Source organism: Scomber japonicus, chromosome 5 (assembly GCF_027409825.1).
Source record: "Scomber japonicus isolate fScoJap1 chromosome 5, fScoJap1.pri, whole genome shotgun sequence".
Taxonomy (NCBI): domain Eukaryota; kingdom Metazoa; phylum Chordata; class Actinopteri; order Scombriformes; family Scombridae; genus Scomber; species Scomber japonicus.
In genome coordinates, this window is record NC_070582.1 from 32,498,856 (window position 1) to 32,514,758 (window position 15,903).

The 15,903-nt window shown below is 38.8% G+C and overlaps 4 protein-coding genes across 4 annotated transcripts; 1 reads left to right on the forward strand and 3 right to left on the reverse strand.

Annotated features, from left to right (window-relative positions):
- Window positions 1-407: 407 nt before the first annotated feature.
- Window positions 408-1,426, reverse strand: steep1 (STING1 ER exit protein 1). Its single transcript, XM_053319213.1, has one exon. The coding sequence runs from the start codon at window positions 1,304-1,306 to the stop codon at window positions 629-631; it is 678 nt and encodes a 225-aa protein (XP_053175188.1). The 5' UTR covers window positions 1,307-1,426; the 3' UTR covers window positions 408-628.
- Window positions 1,427-2,444: 1,018 nt separating this feature from the next.
- On the reverse strand, window positions 2,445-3,347 carry mt2 (metallothionein 2). Its single transcript, XM_053318735.1, has 3 exons — window positions 3,243-3,347; window positions 3,070-3,135; window positions 2,445-2,693 (listed from the first exon to the last, which is right to left on the reverse strand). The coding sequence occupies exons 1-3, from the start codon at window positions 3,265-3,267 to the stop codon at window positions 2,602-2,604; spliced, it is 183 nt and encodes a 60-aa protein (XP_053174710.1). The 5' UTR covers window positions 3,268-3,347; the 3' UTR covers window positions 2,445-2,601.
- A 5,154-nt stretch (window positions 3,348-8,501) lies between these two features.
- On the forward strand, window positions 8,502-11,262 carry LOC128359104 (lathosterol oxidase-like). Its single transcript, XM_053319528.1, has 5 exons — window positions 8,502-8,711; window positions 9,439-9,571; window positions 9,730-9,830; window positions 10,185-10,313; window positions 10,896-11,262. Exons 1-5 carry the CDS (start codon window positions 8,502-8,504, stop codon window positions 11,163-11,165), a joined length of 843 nt encoding a protein of 280 aa, XP_053175503.1. The 3' UTR covers window positions 11,166-11,262.
- A 1,800-nt stretch (window positions 11,263-13,062) lies between these two features.
- anapc13 (anaphase promoting complex subunit 13) lies at window positions 13,063-14,228 on the reverse strand. Its single transcript, XM_053319466.1, has 2 exons — window positions 13,901-14,228; window positions 13,063-13,391 (listed from the first exon to the last, which is right to left on the reverse strand). Exons 1-2 carry the CDS (start codon window positions 13,997-13,999, stop codon window positions 13,266-13,268), a joined length of 225 nt encoding a protein of 74 aa, XP_053175441.1. The 5' UTR covers window positions 14,000-14,228; the 3' UTR covers window positions 13,063-13,265.
- Between the last annotated feature and the right edge of the window lie 1,675 nt (window positions 14,229-15,903).

Consider the following 15,903-nt stretch of genomic DNA (forward strand, 5'->3'; position numbering starts at 1 on the left):
CTAATCTGGCATGTGCTCTCACCACTCCACCACTAAGACGCTCTAGGAGATTTGACACATTTCTCTTGAAAAGATCTGCTCAATCTTGTCAAATGTCATTTTGTTAGACTCTTTAACTATGATGCACATTTCAAGACAGCATTTGACACTACTTTGTAAATATATATTCAAAATTGTAAGTCCCTTGTACTTTACTGTTAGTACTTGAAGCTTTGGAGCAGATTTTAATGTGTTACACTTTTTAGTTGCACTATTGTGGTTGATGTTATTTTTCATTTTGTTTTCTACATCACTGCGGGTGTGAGAGAAACATAATTTCAATCCTCTACATACATAATAAAACTGACTTTGAACAGCTGAACAAATCTGCAGGACATGCAAGATAACACCACGCAAAAAAATATTTGACAAAGTAACAAACCGATTTATTGGACCTTGAATGTTTGTACAAAATAACACTTTAAAATAAAAAAAATATGTTTACATCATCAGCCAAGTCCACATATTGTCCCCTCTTTCTCTACTGATGCTGTGCTGACCACAAACTTTTCAGGCCAGTCCTGTACAGATGAGGATCTCCAGTAGACAGCAGCCACAGTGTTTGTGTCCCCTCTCTGGATACACTCCTCTACTTAAACTGATTGTCAATCAGTGTACCCTTCATCTTGGCCTTCTTAGCCTCCAGCTCTGCCAGCTCCTGCAGCCTCCTCTTGCTCATCCCCTTCCTCTCCAGCTGCTTCTCGATCACTTTGGCGTTTTGAGCGTAGGAATCCGCCACTTCCCTAGCCTCGATCTCCTCCTCCTCCTCGTCGATGGTGGACACGGTGACAGAGCTGAACTTGCCCATGTCTTTGGTCCTCTTGGTCATCATGACTCGGACCTTCTTGGGAGCTTCCGGTTGCTTCTGGCTGTAGACGCTGGTGTTACCGAAGCCCTGTCCGAATTTGACGACGGCTCCTTCCACGATAAAGGTGGCGGGAGTGTTCTTGTCCTGGTGCTGGTAAAAGAGCAGCAGGCCGCACTTGCCGCACTTCTTTCGGTACTGCCTCTCGATGCCGTCGGGTCTCTTCAGATAGGCGCTTTCGTCTTGCTCCACGTTGCAGAACTTGTGAGCGTGTTTAGCGGCGTCTATCACCCTGGCTCGGTCTCTGGGTCTCATAGGTAGCTTCTCCAGCTGGCAGTCCAGCACCAGCACCATCTGCCCGCACAGGCAGTAGTAGACATGGAGGGGCTTCTCTCCGTCGTCGTACTCCTCCCTGTCTCTGGTGTCAGAGCACACAACACTTCTAGACACGACCTTCGGCATGTTTCTTAAATGTGTTCTAATAACAGTACATTAACTAATTAAACGCTACTGCCGGAACGCCATAGCGACGGTATCAATATACGCAGTAAAATGTCAGCTCTAAACACAGAAACGACGAACCGTTTCCGGTGTGCATCACTCACGCTCCTAATTCCGATGAGAAACCAGAGTGTCTCACTTTGGTTCCGCCTTGTTTAAATGTTCCGCAGAAGACAAGGCCAAAATAATAAATCTTCTTGTTGCAGCCATGCGAAAACATTGTTTTACCCTTACAAAAAGATCAATTTCAAAGCCAATTATGGTCCAAAATAAATCTGAGGTCACAAGGTTGTTTTTTTAAAAGGATGAAAAATATGTTTTCTCCAAACCTATACTGAATGTTTGCTCATTGTTTTGTTCAGTGTGCTCCATGTAAAAAATGTTTAATTTTAAAGAGTGAGAATGAATATTCTTTTCTGGTGGACCTGGAAGCTGTTTGTCATCCTCTTCATCACATTCTCATATTGTAAATCTATTATAATTGTTACTGTTCCATGCTGTATTTCTGTAATTTAGCCATGGTGTATTTCATCTTAATTTTTTTATTGAGTGTCTAATAGAGGATGTTTTATTGCTGGAAAACTCTGGAGGTGAGTTTTGTAATACTTATACAATAAATGACTAGAGAATTTAAGTCTTTAGGACTGTTCATGCCTTTACTTTCTGGAATAACTTCTAAAGACTTGAACCAGTTAACTGCCTTGTTTTTAAATTAAGTGATGAGGGAATAACCACCTTTAGAGTACCATTTTGGCCCCATAAACTAGGTTGACAACATTCCAAGATTGTTCTTAATCTGTCTTATCCCAGTTTACCTGGTAACACCAATAAACCCTTTTCAATTGGCTTGTCACAGCAGGACAAGTGAATTCCATTAAGTCACTTCAGTTTCAAGGTCCTGGTGTATTATCCATACTGGTTCACTGTACTGTAATTCACTTGATCTGAAAGCAATTTATGTTTAAGAGGAACTAAAAAGCAAGTCAGGTCTTTCAAAAAGGCCTTGACTTACTGCTTCAGCTTTATACACTGCCTACATATTGTGACCTTAGTTTCATGACCTTGTTAACCCACTTTAAGCAAAACGAGTACAACGTAGCCACGTTACAGATTTATTTCATTATTGAAAGACAAGTACAAAAACAAAAAAAACCAAACAAGTGATGACAATTTTCAGTTGTTGCAACAACTGAGATTCACAGATTGTTCATACAGGCTCCATCACATGGACATGGAGTGCTGCTGATGCAGGCTCTTCACTGACAGCAGCCGGTATCACATGTCTTCCCTTTGCACACGCAGCCAGAGGCACACTTGCTGCAGCCAGATGGACAGCATGAGCAGCAGCCTGCAATAAGAAACAGTTAGAAAATCCTATCAATAATCTGTTGCCAAAACAAGCAGCAGTTGAAGCTACCCTGTAAGTCCAAGGTGAGGACAATACACAACTAGTGGTGAGGTGGATTAGACAAGACCCCCCCTGATGTAGCCAATTACAGCCACCTGGTTTTCTACATCTTTAGCAGAGAGGCAGCATTAAAAGCATGCCAAACTATACATTTAGACGACTCAGTCTTATAGAAAAATTAAGACTAAAATTATATTTGGTGACTCGGTTAAAAAAATAAAAAAAAAAGGGGGGGGCACATATTGCATCAAGAGTCACCTTGAGTGGATTCACACAACAGCTGACAGTTACATGTCTGAGATGTAATCTGACTTACTCTTCTTGCAGGAGGTGCAGGAGCAGTTTGTGCAGGTGCAGGATCCGGCACAGCTGCAGGTTCCAGCTGAAAATAAGAAGAGAGGTTAAGCTTTAGGAATATATAGCCTACGACAACTAGTCTCAAAACAACATCAAGCATTAAAACCAATTACATCATTCAGTTTAACTTACTCTTGGCGCATTCACAAGGGTCCATTTTTCTCAGTAGGTGTAGTTCGCTTGTTCAGAGTGTGGGGCAGTGATGTCTCTTCTCGTTGGAAGTGGTGTTGTGACTGGGAGAAGAGGAGGCGGCGCTTTTATACCGTCCCGGTGACAACAGGACCGGGTGCAAAACTGGCATGTCACGCTGTACGCAGGCACGTAGGTAATCATTACAAAGAGGTTTGTGCACACGACCTTAACTACTCTGCAGATTCCCAAGCGACGAGGTGGCGTGTGCTCTGAGAATTACGTAAGAACACGTTACCCCGTGTGCTCCCTGAATGTGGGGCCGAATCAAACCTATGTTTACATGTAGGAAAACAACATTATTATTATTATTAATAATAATAAAGTGGGTTACAGAGTAGAACACATAGTTGCTGTTGTTTCTCTACTATATTGTAAATGAAGATTCCTCTTCAATGGGCTTTCGAGGTATTTTAAGGTTCATAATAATAATATTGATAATAGTAAAATATAGGTTATGTTCATTTTTAAGTAAATGGAAATGTGTCTAAGGAGCTGTTGGCTGTTGGCCTGTCTAGCTCTGGAGAGATGAAAGGATCAACTAAAAAGAAAAGAAAGAAAGAAAGAAAGACAAAGACTTTGTTTAAAACTTTTTAATGTATGCACTGCTGTGATTTGTTTGTTTCTGCCAGATTGGGGGATAATTTATTCACTTCATTTGTTAAAATCTTCATGTTTAAAGACCCTCAATAAAAATGTGTTTTTAAAAAAATGGAAATGTGTCTACTATCAAACATCCTCTTTAATTTGTGTGGTTGCTATTGATCTTATATGGAGCCCTATGTATAGGCATTTTCATATGTAGGCTAATTCATGCACTCACAATCAACCAATTGCAGGATATCACAGTAGATTCACATTATAGCTTTTTAATACCATCTGCCTTTAATTAAATACTGCATTACATCACTTTAAAACACCTCTTTTCATTTTTTCTAGCAGAATTATGTATTTCCTCTATTATTAATATAAAAGACAGCTTTATTCTCAAAACATGAACCTGGCTTATTAAATAAATATGAATTAATGGTTTGCTTGACTAGATAAAAGAAATGTCAGTGTCATGATTAGTTTGAGGTCTATAATATAGCTCTAGGCATTATTAATTGACTCGTCACATGTTTTTCTCTCCTTTTTTGCATCACTCATAACCTCTCTCTGTGCACACGGCCCGCTTCACCCGGCGCTCGAGAGCAAACTAAACAGCCTGTTGTAATGGTGATGCTTTCCAGTGCCGTGTGCTGTCGGAAAAACCCCAATTCACGACGAGTCGGGTGCACACGACCGAAATGTCTACATGTTTTCGGACGATGATTCGGGGCAGCGTACAGTACGCCTTATTACCTACCTAAAGCATTACTCACAGTTTACACTGAAATTAGGACATTAACGGTTGTAGGACAATCTATTTTACTGTTGTTCGCAATTCTGTGGACATAGTCAAAACTCTCTGCTCATGTCGACAAAGCACGCTTGAATAACTGAGTGTTCATATTGTCGTTTTATATATTTAGCCTGCACATATTTCCACATATTTTGACATGTATTGACAACTGTATGAGGTTGCTGTGATACTTGGGAGTCGACTGTTGTGTAAGGAGCTTGAAGGCAACACTCCTTTTTTTTTGCACTCGCCACGCAGCGTTTCTACACCTCATTGACAATAATGTCAGTGTGTAATCAGCTGACTCATTAAGTGACCAATGCAAACCAAACAGCGGACCGAGTGAAAATTAGAGCCGAGTGCTGTGTCTCTTAAAGGCAGAGATAAGAGACATTATAAAAATGATATGGATCAACCATTAAGCTTTTCACTGATGGGTTAGGGTTTAAGAGTTAAACCTAGCCATTTATGAGCAGTAAACAGAAACAGATAAGACTAAACTTAAACTTTTTAGCATTGTTAGTTATTTACAATGTGAAAGGCTTCATTTTTCTTTTCTTCTACTTCCTCCTCATTTTTCCCTACATTTCATTTGTTTCTCTCCTTCGTCCTTTTTTGTATCTCTCCCCTCCTCTCCTTTCTCACCTCAAGCTCCTCTCATTTCCCCCTCTCCTTCTCTTTCCTTTCCATCTTCAATCTCCATTTTCTGCCTCCTTCTTTGCCTTCCTTTCCTTTCCTTTTTTTATTATTGTTCTTTTTTAATCTTTGCTCTCTGTTTGTGACTTTTTGGCACGCACATGAATATAGAACAACATCCTGTATTCTTTCAGTTTAAGGCAAATCTGGAACAAGCTTTAATAAACAACAATTGCTTAAAATGAAAATGATCAGCTGAAGTGACTCTGACCTCGACTGAGCCTCCAGAGCTTTGTCTTTTGTCTTTCGCTCCGGATGATCCGCCTTTCCTTCTCGCTCAGTTGGGCTAGGCTTTGCAAATTCTCCTCTTTTTTTCTTTTCTTATCATTTTGGTGACAAAAGACACACACACACACAAATACAACATAGCCAGTTACATCTGACTTCAGTCTATCACATGAGTCTAGCCAGACTTAGACCGCCCAATTAAGATATATCTTTTCTCTTTCAGTAAAAGCTGTTTTTCTTGCTGTAATGATTCCTCCTGTTCATACTGACCATTAGAAGATCCCTTCATAATACACTTACAATGGAAGTGATGGAGGACTAAATCCACAGTCCTCCTTCTGTGTAAACATGTATATAAAGTTGATGTGAAGCTAATATGAAGCTTCAGCGTCCAAATGAGTCAAATCTTCATCTTCTATGTTTCAACGTTACAGTGTTTTTAGTAGCAAAGTCTTTTTGTTACTATACTTCCACCACAGCTCAACAGGAAACACTAAGAGGGAATCTGATGGTAAAAAGACTGTAAATGTGTCAGATATCACTTGATATGACTAACTCACACTGATGAAGCTCAATAGAAGCTGATCATCTTTCAAGACACACCTGAAAAATTGTGAACCTGTCCTTTAATTGGGCATTCATCTAGTTCTATAGTTAATAAATTCAGTGTCTCAAGTTGAATATAAATATTTGAATATGTAAATTGCATTACATTCATTACAGCTGTTACTTTGGGATATCTGAGGAGGGAACCAAAAAGCAACGATGTGTAACTTCAGAGAAAGACATGCTGGTACTGGTGCTGTTTGTATCAAGACCACTAGAGGGAGACATTGACACCGAGAGAGAGAAACACAGAGAGAGAGAGAGAGCTTTCCTTGTAGGACAGTTTTGAACTGATTTCAAAATGTCCTACTTCAACTCATTTTTATTTCATGTGCACATTTTAAACAGGAAATCCACATTTTAATTTGATTCATTTTCATCTTTTAAAAACCCCATATGTTTCACAAGCTGGTAGTCACAATTTAGAAAACAATACACTGTAGAAACTTGAATGGAGATATTTAAAGTGATATACATGATCAAGGATGAAAATAACACTGGCAACAGAAAGGTGAAAATATGAGCTCTATGAATGCAGGTCTCATCCTAACTCTAAGAAGAGATCACATCATCTTCTAGTGTGACTTGCTCAGTGACAGCAGGCATGTCGCTGCGTGTGAGAAGTGTGTGTTAGTTTGTGTGTGTGTGTGTGTGTGTGTGTGTGTGTGTGTGTGTGTGTGTGTGTGTGTGTGTGTGTGTGTGTGTGTGTGTGTGTGTGTGTACTGTAAGTGTATATGTGTTTAAAAAAAAGACACTTAAAAAGGGTAGACAGTTCAGGGGGAAATTTAATCCTGCTGCCCAGCATGGTGCAGCGCATTTAAACAGGCATATCGAGGGTGCATCAAATGTAAAGTCCACGGTTTAACAGCTATAATTCAATGATTGATCACTTATTTGAGTTTAATTATATATAAAGACTTGAGATTGGTGGTTATTTAATTTGTTTCATATAAATGACTAACTCTGATGAGACATTACGAGACTTGGAATCAAATTAGTGAGCTCATTTAGCTAAAATTGCGCTTTAATGAGCAGACATTGAAAGATCAAGTCTCTTGCTGTCACTGAGCTACTTGTTATTTGCTGAGCATGCTGGGATCTTGTTCCACCAGGACCAACACGTCTGCATGTGCTCGGATCCCTACAACATACTTACTGCCTGAGTCAAAGAAAGCAAAGAAGAGTGTTCTTCTGAATCTCGACCAGCCTCTAAAGAAAATAGTTGTACTAACATTTATGAAAAACGTTACTGGAATCCACGATGAATTCACATCAGGAGTTTGTAGTTCATCGGTCATTAAGCAGTTTGCTACAGTAGGACACGTGTTATCTGTCACAGATCATTTGCAGTTGGACTGTGTGGTGGAGGAAGGACTCATCCACTTTCTAGGAAGCTCAGACACATTTGAAGTCTGGCCCCGGTCCTAAAGCAGGTCAGTTGAGCAGAAATAACCACTAACCAGCAGTTATATGAGATTTCTTGGAATGACTGCACAGATTTGCACAGAAATATTATCAATTTACTGAAGAATATATTTTTTGTTTTCAGTGAAGGCAGCTCTCTGTACTTGCTGAGTCATAAATAATAATAATAATACATTTTATTTATATTGCACTTTACATTTCAGCAACATCAAAGTGCTACAGAGCAGAACATTTAAAAGAAAAAGGTTAAAAGGAGAACCAATAAAGTTTTCCTCATATAGAGTATGTTGCTGCTTAACTACTAACTCTTTGATTTACAGCTTCCCTGTTTTCACACTGATAAGCATCTTAAGGCAATCTAGCAAAAGAGGTGTTGAGGAATCACTTCAGGATAGCATCAGTGGCTCTGAGAAAAGTTCATCAGTGAAGTTAAATAGAACACATCAGGAGCAGCTTTTGATGATAATAGCAAGCTTCAGACTTTGGTTTGATATAATCAGAAAAGCGATGTGGTCTTCTACCTTCAGTCGGTGAATAGTGGAGGACCAACAGCAGCCGGGGTAAAGACTTCAGTTGATTGTCTCTATGAAGTACAGTTATATTAATAAAGGGCTCAGGAAATGTGAAACTTTTGAGTTTTTATGACACAAATATAGTGGCTTGCAGCAGGACAGTAGCCATTAATACAGCACAGGTTTGGAGATACAACTTTTCTGTGCAGCACAATATATTGAATAATATCCCACTTATTTCAGATAACTGCACATATTTTACTTCTTTTTTAACACATAACTTTACAAGGTTGTTATTGTGCTTTGATTGGTAGATTGATAATGTTTTCCTCCCTCTTCACAGATTGTGCCATGGATCATGTGCTGAACATTTCTGACTATTACTTCTTCACTCCATATGTTTATCCGGCCTCATGGCCTGAAGATGGGACTCTGCGTCAGATCATCAGCCTGTGGCTGGTGACTACCCTTGGAGCAGAGCTGATTTACCTGGGCTTTGGTGCTCTTAGCTTCTACTGTGTCTTTGACCACAAGCTCATGAAACATCCACAGTTCATTAAGGTAGGCTGTTTAACCCTTACATACTGTTCAGGGCCAAATTGGACTAATTTAAACTGTAAAAAAAAAAACCCTAATGTACAGAAGAGGATTAGGGCCACTGTGGGAAAAAACATGAGTTCTGACTTGTTTCTCAGAATTCTGACTTTAAACTCAGAATTCTGAGAAACAAGTCAGAATTCACTTTTTTTCCCCCACAGTGGCCTTAACCCTCTTCCGTACTATGTGACCCACAGAATACAAAAATGAAAAACAAAATGCATCATTTTTGTGTGTGTGCAAATGTTTAAAAAAAGTTTGATCTGTGTTTATTTAAAAGAAATCAAAAATCAGCATTCAGACATGTTATATTTATCATATTCTATATAATATTCTCCTGCACCATAAAAAATTGATTGTGAATGTCTTTTCCACTTAAGATTAATCAAACATTTATTGATGACTGATGGGGGAGTTTATGAATGTGAATTGGTGTAGAGACTAATTATGAGTCAGATATGAACAGTATGTGAGGTTTAATGGACCAAACCTTGTATTCACATCTGTAGTCTACATAGCTGTCAGTGACTGGACTGGAGGGTTTAGACTATTTGTGCCTCTTTGGTTTTAAAGTTAACAGCAGAATAACATAGTTAGGATTTATGCATTGCTTCAAAAGTCATTACGGTGGTAAAGTATACTAAACAAACTTCTCACGAATCCTAACTGTGTGTCTTTTATCATTTGGCAGAACCAGGTAAGAAAAGAGATACAATTGGGAACTGCCTCCATCTTCTGGATGAGCTTCCCCACAGTGGCCTTTTTCTTCTGGGAGGTCAGGGGACACAGCAAACTTTTTGACAACATCAGTGAATCTTCCCTGGGTAAGAGAACAGTTACTTGAAACCTCTGGGTTCATGTCAGAAAATGTGTTTTTTTTTCTCCAAAGTTTGTCTAAAACTGGAAGAAACTGTGATTGACTGACTGATGGAGAAGTGAATTGAGCAGAAAAAGGTTGCAGTGGTTTGTTTGTATGTTTCAGGCTGGCCCGGAGTTTTCCTGAGCATCTCTGGCTTCTTATTCTTTACTGACATGTGTATCTACTGGATACACCGATGCATGCATCATAAAAGCATTTATAAGGTAAGTTTCAGCATGTTTATGGCTGATGTAAAGAATCATCATCATCATCTGCTATCGAGTACTTTAACATCTTTCAGCTTAGTGTCTTGGCTTCAAAGCTCACAACTTTACTGCTTAGCAACAAGGCGATAAACATCATGGAGGCTATGTAGAAGTCATGTTTATGGTCTATTTAGTGGTAGGGGTATTTTAATTTTGGCCCTTCAGGGATGAATTTTTCTTAATCTGGATATTGTTTCTTTTGTGTCATACTTTCAGATAATGGTTTTTCTATGGATCTTTGTGAGTTTTGTATACTCGCTGTGTATATCACACACTCCTAACATCCAGTCCATTTGTGTTTCACCCCCTCAGCACTTACATAAGCAGCACCATACATTCAAGATCCCCACGCCGTTCGCCAGCCATGCCTTCCACCCACTCGACGGCTTTCTGCAGAGCTTACCTTACCACGTCTATCCTTTCATCTTCCCCCTTCACAAGGTGCTGGTCACACTTTTCACTCCTCACTGAACATTTCTGATGTCAGGTCATGAGGATTAATAATATTTGAAATAACTACAGAATGCTTCACTGCATGCTTCAAAATGCAACCGAGTTCTCTGAAATTCCATGAATTCAGGTTGTCTAAAGGCTTTATAAGCATGTTTTAACCTTGATTACATACTGTTTAGGGTCAAATTTGACCTATTTTTACATTTGAGAGATGTAAGAACATCCTATACACATTTCTGCCAGGTGGACCTTTACTAATGTGACCCAGAATATACAAAAATGTAGATAAAATGAATCAGTTTGGTTGATGTTTGTGCAGCTGATGTCCAAATATGACCTGTGTTCATTACAAAATTTAAAAAATCTATTGTATTCTTCATATTCTATAAAATGTTCTCCTGGACCATAAAATAGTAAAGCAAAAGTAAGCATAAATAGAATTCAGTCGTTTAACATGTATTAATGACTGATGGGGAATATATGAATGTGAACTGGTGTAGAAACTAATTATGAGTCAGAATATGAACAATACGTGAGGGTTAAATGACATTTGATATATTTACATCACAGGTAATCTACCTCTCACTCTTCGTCTTCGTCAACATCTGGACCATTTCCATACATGACGGAGACTACCGCATCCCTGGACCCTTGATATGTCTAATCAACGGCGCTGCCCACCACGTTGACCATCACCTCTTCTTCAACTACAACTACGGACAATACTTCACCCTCTGGGATCGTCTGGGGGGCTCCTACCGATATCCTTCAGCCCTCCTGGGGAAGGGGCCGCACGACCACATCCGAAAACTCATGGCAGACATTCCGAAGACAGAGTGATGACGGAGACACAGTCAGGATGTTCTATTCAGGTTCAAACCATTCAGGGGGGTTTCTACAGAGATGCTCAGCCTGAGTCATGATGCGAGAGATATCTACAATACCAGCTACCTGAAGATGGATGGATGTTAAATTCAAAAATAGAAAGACATTTTTTTTTAGTCTTAAACTGTTTAGATTGCTGGTAGAGTGCACTGCATTTGGGAGGTAGTGAATCCAGGAAAAGACGAAAAGTTGAATTCTTTCAAAAACATTATGATTCCTTTTGGCTTAACAGTCTGTCTGTGGCCAAATGACCTTTGACCTAAAGGTGTAAGAATGTCAAGGAACCCTTGGACAGGACTTAAAAAGCCCCGCCTTCAAACCAACAACAATTTTGTTTTTCTTTTCATATAGTCGGCCCAGAAGGAGTGAAAACTATCCTCCCTCTTTCTGTGAGCCTATCTCTTAAGTTGTATACATCTTAAATACCGTGTAAAGTGAATTCAGCACATTAGTCATAAATGTATTTCCAAAAAATGTGTAAAAAGCATTTCAACCATTTAGATTTGAATTGTGGAGCTAGGCTTCACAAACTGTGTTTCAACTTTTCTGTGTTCAGGATTTAGTGGGCGGGTCTGAAAAATCATAAACCCACCCCTGCTGCTGTAGAAGTACATACAGAATACATTCAGCTACTACTACTACAGTCTACAGTTAGCTGCTGAGCTAGTGGAAGAAAGCTCTCAGACGTAGTGTCCTTCTTTCGGGACTTTGATTGATAGGTGACACTTGGTTGGGGGCGGGGTGGCAGGGTGGTTAACAACACACTTTTCTGTGGTATGTCAAACTCAGAACACATATTTATTCTTACTTTACACAGACTTTAAGGAAGCCCACATTCCTCCCTTCTCCTCTCTTTTTCTCTTATACACAATAAATGTCTGAATTGGTCAGAAATTCAACTAAATATGTGTAAAAATGTATCTGGACTAATCCAACCAATGTTCACTTTTACTATGTTGTTACTGTGTTTTAAACCATGAATTAGACTGATGTTATGGAAACTATGAGTCACATTATTGCATTTGATAACAACCAGTGTACAGTAAGTGTATTATTTAGCTATGGTTAATTTGCTAGGATAATGCTTTCTTAATAGCTTTAATTACAGATTTGGAAATGGAAGGTTTATTCATTTCATCCTGTTTCATTTGAGGACTCAATATTCTAATTTCTAGATGTTTCTCACTAGTCCTCATGATGTGTCAACAGCAAAATGAGTTAGTATTCAATCCGCAAGCACACACAGTCTTCAAGTATTCTATGAAAGTAAAACTACTCCCTTTTATTTGAAGTTTTCACTCCACACAAAGGGATTCATTAGTAATCGATGCAAATCCTCAAAAGAGTGCCATGGATCCTCTTTCTCCTCAAACAAACCTCCAAGACTATAGAAACGTTCTCCACTCTTCGCCTTCTTCTGTTTCTTGCCTCGCTGGCCACTGCTGCTTCTACAGTGTTCCTCTCACCCCTGCAGCCGGGACTGCCCCTGTATTTCGAGTGAATTTTGCATATTTGTGACTTGTATGAGCTTTTTCCCCCCACAAGTATTTCAGTAGCTTTTTATCCTAGAGCGATTTGTGGGTCTGAATTAAATGTACATTTCTATTTTCAGTGATGAGATCGATGAAGAGTTGACACATGACAGGTTTGAAGTAACAGGATTTGTTTTAGTGAGCAAAGAACACTTTAAACACACAGTTTTCTTGTGTCGACTAGCCCCCTAACCTTCAGAGCACAACATAACGCATAAACACCATCAGTTAAAAGTGAGGAAGTGTTGCTGTAAACATGTACAATGACTGCTTCCTAGATTATTTGGATGAGACTAATTCCCAATGAGAGGCCTCAGAAATGGAAGGAGTCTCGTTTAATGTTATTCAAAGCTGCAAAAGTAATCACATTCAAACCAATTATCAAAATACATTTCTATGTCATTTCCGCTCAGCTGGAACGTGGTGAAAAATCCTTTCAAAAGACGCAATCCAATGTGGCTGAAGTGTGCGTGTGTGTGTGTGTGTGCATGTTTGTTCTACAGTCTGATTGCAGATGAGTCTTTCAGCTCCCGGTGCTCGGTGTGTTTTCGTGCAGGCTCTGCAGGGCGAGGTCTGTCCACTTCATCTCCTGCTCCTTTACCGACTCTGTGGATCCTCCGTTGTCCTGCTCAGCCTCAGGCAGTTCACTCTGACAGGTGAGGAGGACAGAGAAGACAAGAAGATATGATTTACGGTTTATGTAAATTGTTCTAGGGTTGTGAGAAAGGTACTTCAAATGTTTTATTTAAATTAAATGTATTCATATCAGGGACCATGTACAAAAAAACATTCATCTCAAAAAAGAGAAAAGATGCTCTACACCAGATAAGCCAACATACTATTCATACCCATACACCCTCACACACACATATAGGAATAAACATATAACAGAATATAAATATATAGAGAGAATATATCATTTTTAAAAACTATTATATGAATGAGAGACACAGGAGCTTGTTCTACCATTTTATATCTGTTGTATCTAAATGGACGTTGGGAAACATGTAAGAGATAAGAAAAATATAAATAATAACAATAATATTTTCTGTGACATATTTAAGCAGGATATCATAGATGTGCATCATTGACACGCTTTCAAATTGCCAAAGAAGCTGAATGAAGTGTAGTTTATTAAATATGAACTGTAGCATGTACCAGAGGAATGGTAACATCTTCATACGGCAGTTTGTCTTCCCTCCAGGCATCATCAGTGAGGTCCAGGACTCTCCCATCTCTCTGAATTTCACTGTCCATCCTGAGAGCAGCAGCGGGCCCGGCTGTGGCTCCTCCGGCAGACGGTGACACAAAGTAGAGATATACAGTGAAGCTCTGCGGCTGCTGTAACACATACACCAGTTACACAGTAGAAAGCAACATTAACATTAGCATTAGCAGCACGCGGTCTACCAACGACTGACAACAACACAGTGTGACAGTGGATATTTTAAAAGATTAGCTTCTCTGTTTTGTTTTGAGCTGTTGTTTGAGGACTAGAGACGCGGTTAATGTACGTAATCATCTGACGCACTGTGATGACGTAGACAACAAAATGACGCCTTCACGTGCTAGAGGAAACCAACTGAAGCCAACAAATGCTGGAAGCCAATAAGGATGTAAACATTATACTATGAAAAAGAATAAAAGCAAAAGCTTCAACGGATTGTTAGTCACATCCATAAATTCAAGCTTTCGAGGTCTCGCCCGTCGTTTGAAAGTATTTTGAGACTTATCCGACTTCTAAACAATAATAAGAATTGTGCACATAGTGTGTTCCATTTTTTAAAGAAATCTTTACATTTTTAAAGAAAATGTTAGAGTCTGCCTTTTTGCTGTCTATTTAATTTGCGTTATTACTTTAAGCCTTTGCCCTGTTACCATGTTGACTCTATGCTCTATATCAACAAAAAGTGAAAATGAAGTCATGTCATCTTTTTTCATTATGATCAAAAAAGATGACATAATTGTTGCCTGTTACTGCATTATGTTTATTATATATTACACTGTTTAATCTACTTTCTTTTTTATACATCCCACATAGTTTACGGAATGATCTCACCACTATTTTGCCGCAATAATCTCAACTAATTGATTCCATGACAGCTGAGCAAATGTCATCCTCTGATGAATACTGTGAGATGCGGTTGAGAGCTCCGGGAAACAGCAAGATTTTCATAAACCACTAAAGCTGACGTCATGAGTTTAATGGTAACCATGGTAACGAGACTCCAAGCCTCTGTCTCAACGGAATCACATCGAGATAACGCCGAGCTGCAATTGAAGGTAATTATAATAAATGAATGACTGTTTCAAGTCAGTAAAGACAGACAGCTACATAAATGAATTTCTAGGTAGATGTCACCATGTGTGTCTTTTGATGTAGATACCTTTGAAGTGGATCATATCCCAGCAGAAAGATCGACTCAAAGTTAATATTTGGTACCCTTATAAAACTTCAAATATGTTTTGAAACATCAAAAACACTGAGCTTGTGAATTCTTTCTTTGAATTCTACCATGATAAGTTGTCAAATCCTCCCTAAATATTAGAATCTTCTAGACTATTTCATCATTCTGACTCTGATGTTACTGTAGATTTCAAAGGTGGCAATAGAACCAGTAACCCCTCAAAAATGACATTTTCAGAGTTTTTAGAAGAAGAAAAAAGGGGATCATTCTATCACATGACATTAAAGAAGTTTGTGTGTTGTTGCATGTTGACACATTTGCATCCTTAACTTAGAAATACTGTAGGTCAACAAAAAAAGACAGAATAGAATAGAATAGAATAGAATAGAACATAATAGAATAGATTAGAATAGAACATAATAGAATAGAACAGAATAGAATAGAGTAAGGCTTTTTTTGTCATTGTACAAAGCACAATGTAGTATAAAATGATGATCTCTTGATGTGTTGATGGAAAAGAAGGAAACCACCACTGATACGTCTCACTTGTATATTTAAAGATTTTATTACAAAGGGGAACAGTGTCAAACATCCAATCTTGAGAGAGTCCCTGGTGCCGATCTGAGTCTCTCTCCCTACTCCAGTTTTGGAAACACTATATATATTTCCCTATCTCTAAAAACTCCACCTTCTGAACAAGTCAGTCAGGAAAAACAGCCTCTAGGCACCATAAACTATACCTGACTTTTAACC

Coding starts and splice junctions, on each gene's coding strand:
- steep1 (XM_053319213.1), bottom strand. CDS start 1,306: ATGCCGAAGGTCGTGTCTAGAAGTGTTGTGTGCTCTGACACCAGAGAC.
- mt2 (XM_053318735.1), bottom strand. CDS start 3,267: ATGGACCCTTGTGAATGCGCCAAGA. Junction 3,136..3,242: donor CCCTTGTGAATGCGCCAAGA/GTAAGTTAAACT, acceptor TCTTATTTTCAG/CTGGAACCTGCAGCTGTGCC. Junction 2,694..3,069: donor CTGCACCTCCTGCAAGAAGA/GTAAGTCAGATT, acceptor TTCTTATTGCAG/GCTGCTGCTCATGCTGTCCA.
- anapc13 (XM_053319466.1), bottom strand. CDS start 13,999: ATGGACAGTGAAATTCAGAGAGATGGGAGAGTCCTGGACCTCACTGAT. Junction 13,392..13,900: donor AAGATGTTACCATTCCTCTG/GTACATGCTACA, acceptor CTCACCTGTCAG/AGTGAACTGCCTGAGGCTGA.
- LOC128359104 (XM_053319528.1), top strand. CDS start 8,502: ATGGATCATGTGCTGAACATTTCTGACTATTACTTCTTCACTCCATAT. Junction 8,712..9,438: donor AACATCCACAGTTCATTAAG/GTAGGCTGTTTA, acceptor ATCATTTGGCAG/AACCAGGTAAGAAAAGAGAT. Junction 10,314..10,895: donor TCATCTTCCCCCTTCACAAG/GTGCTGGTCACA, acceptor TTTACATCACAG/GTAATCTACCTCTCACTCTT.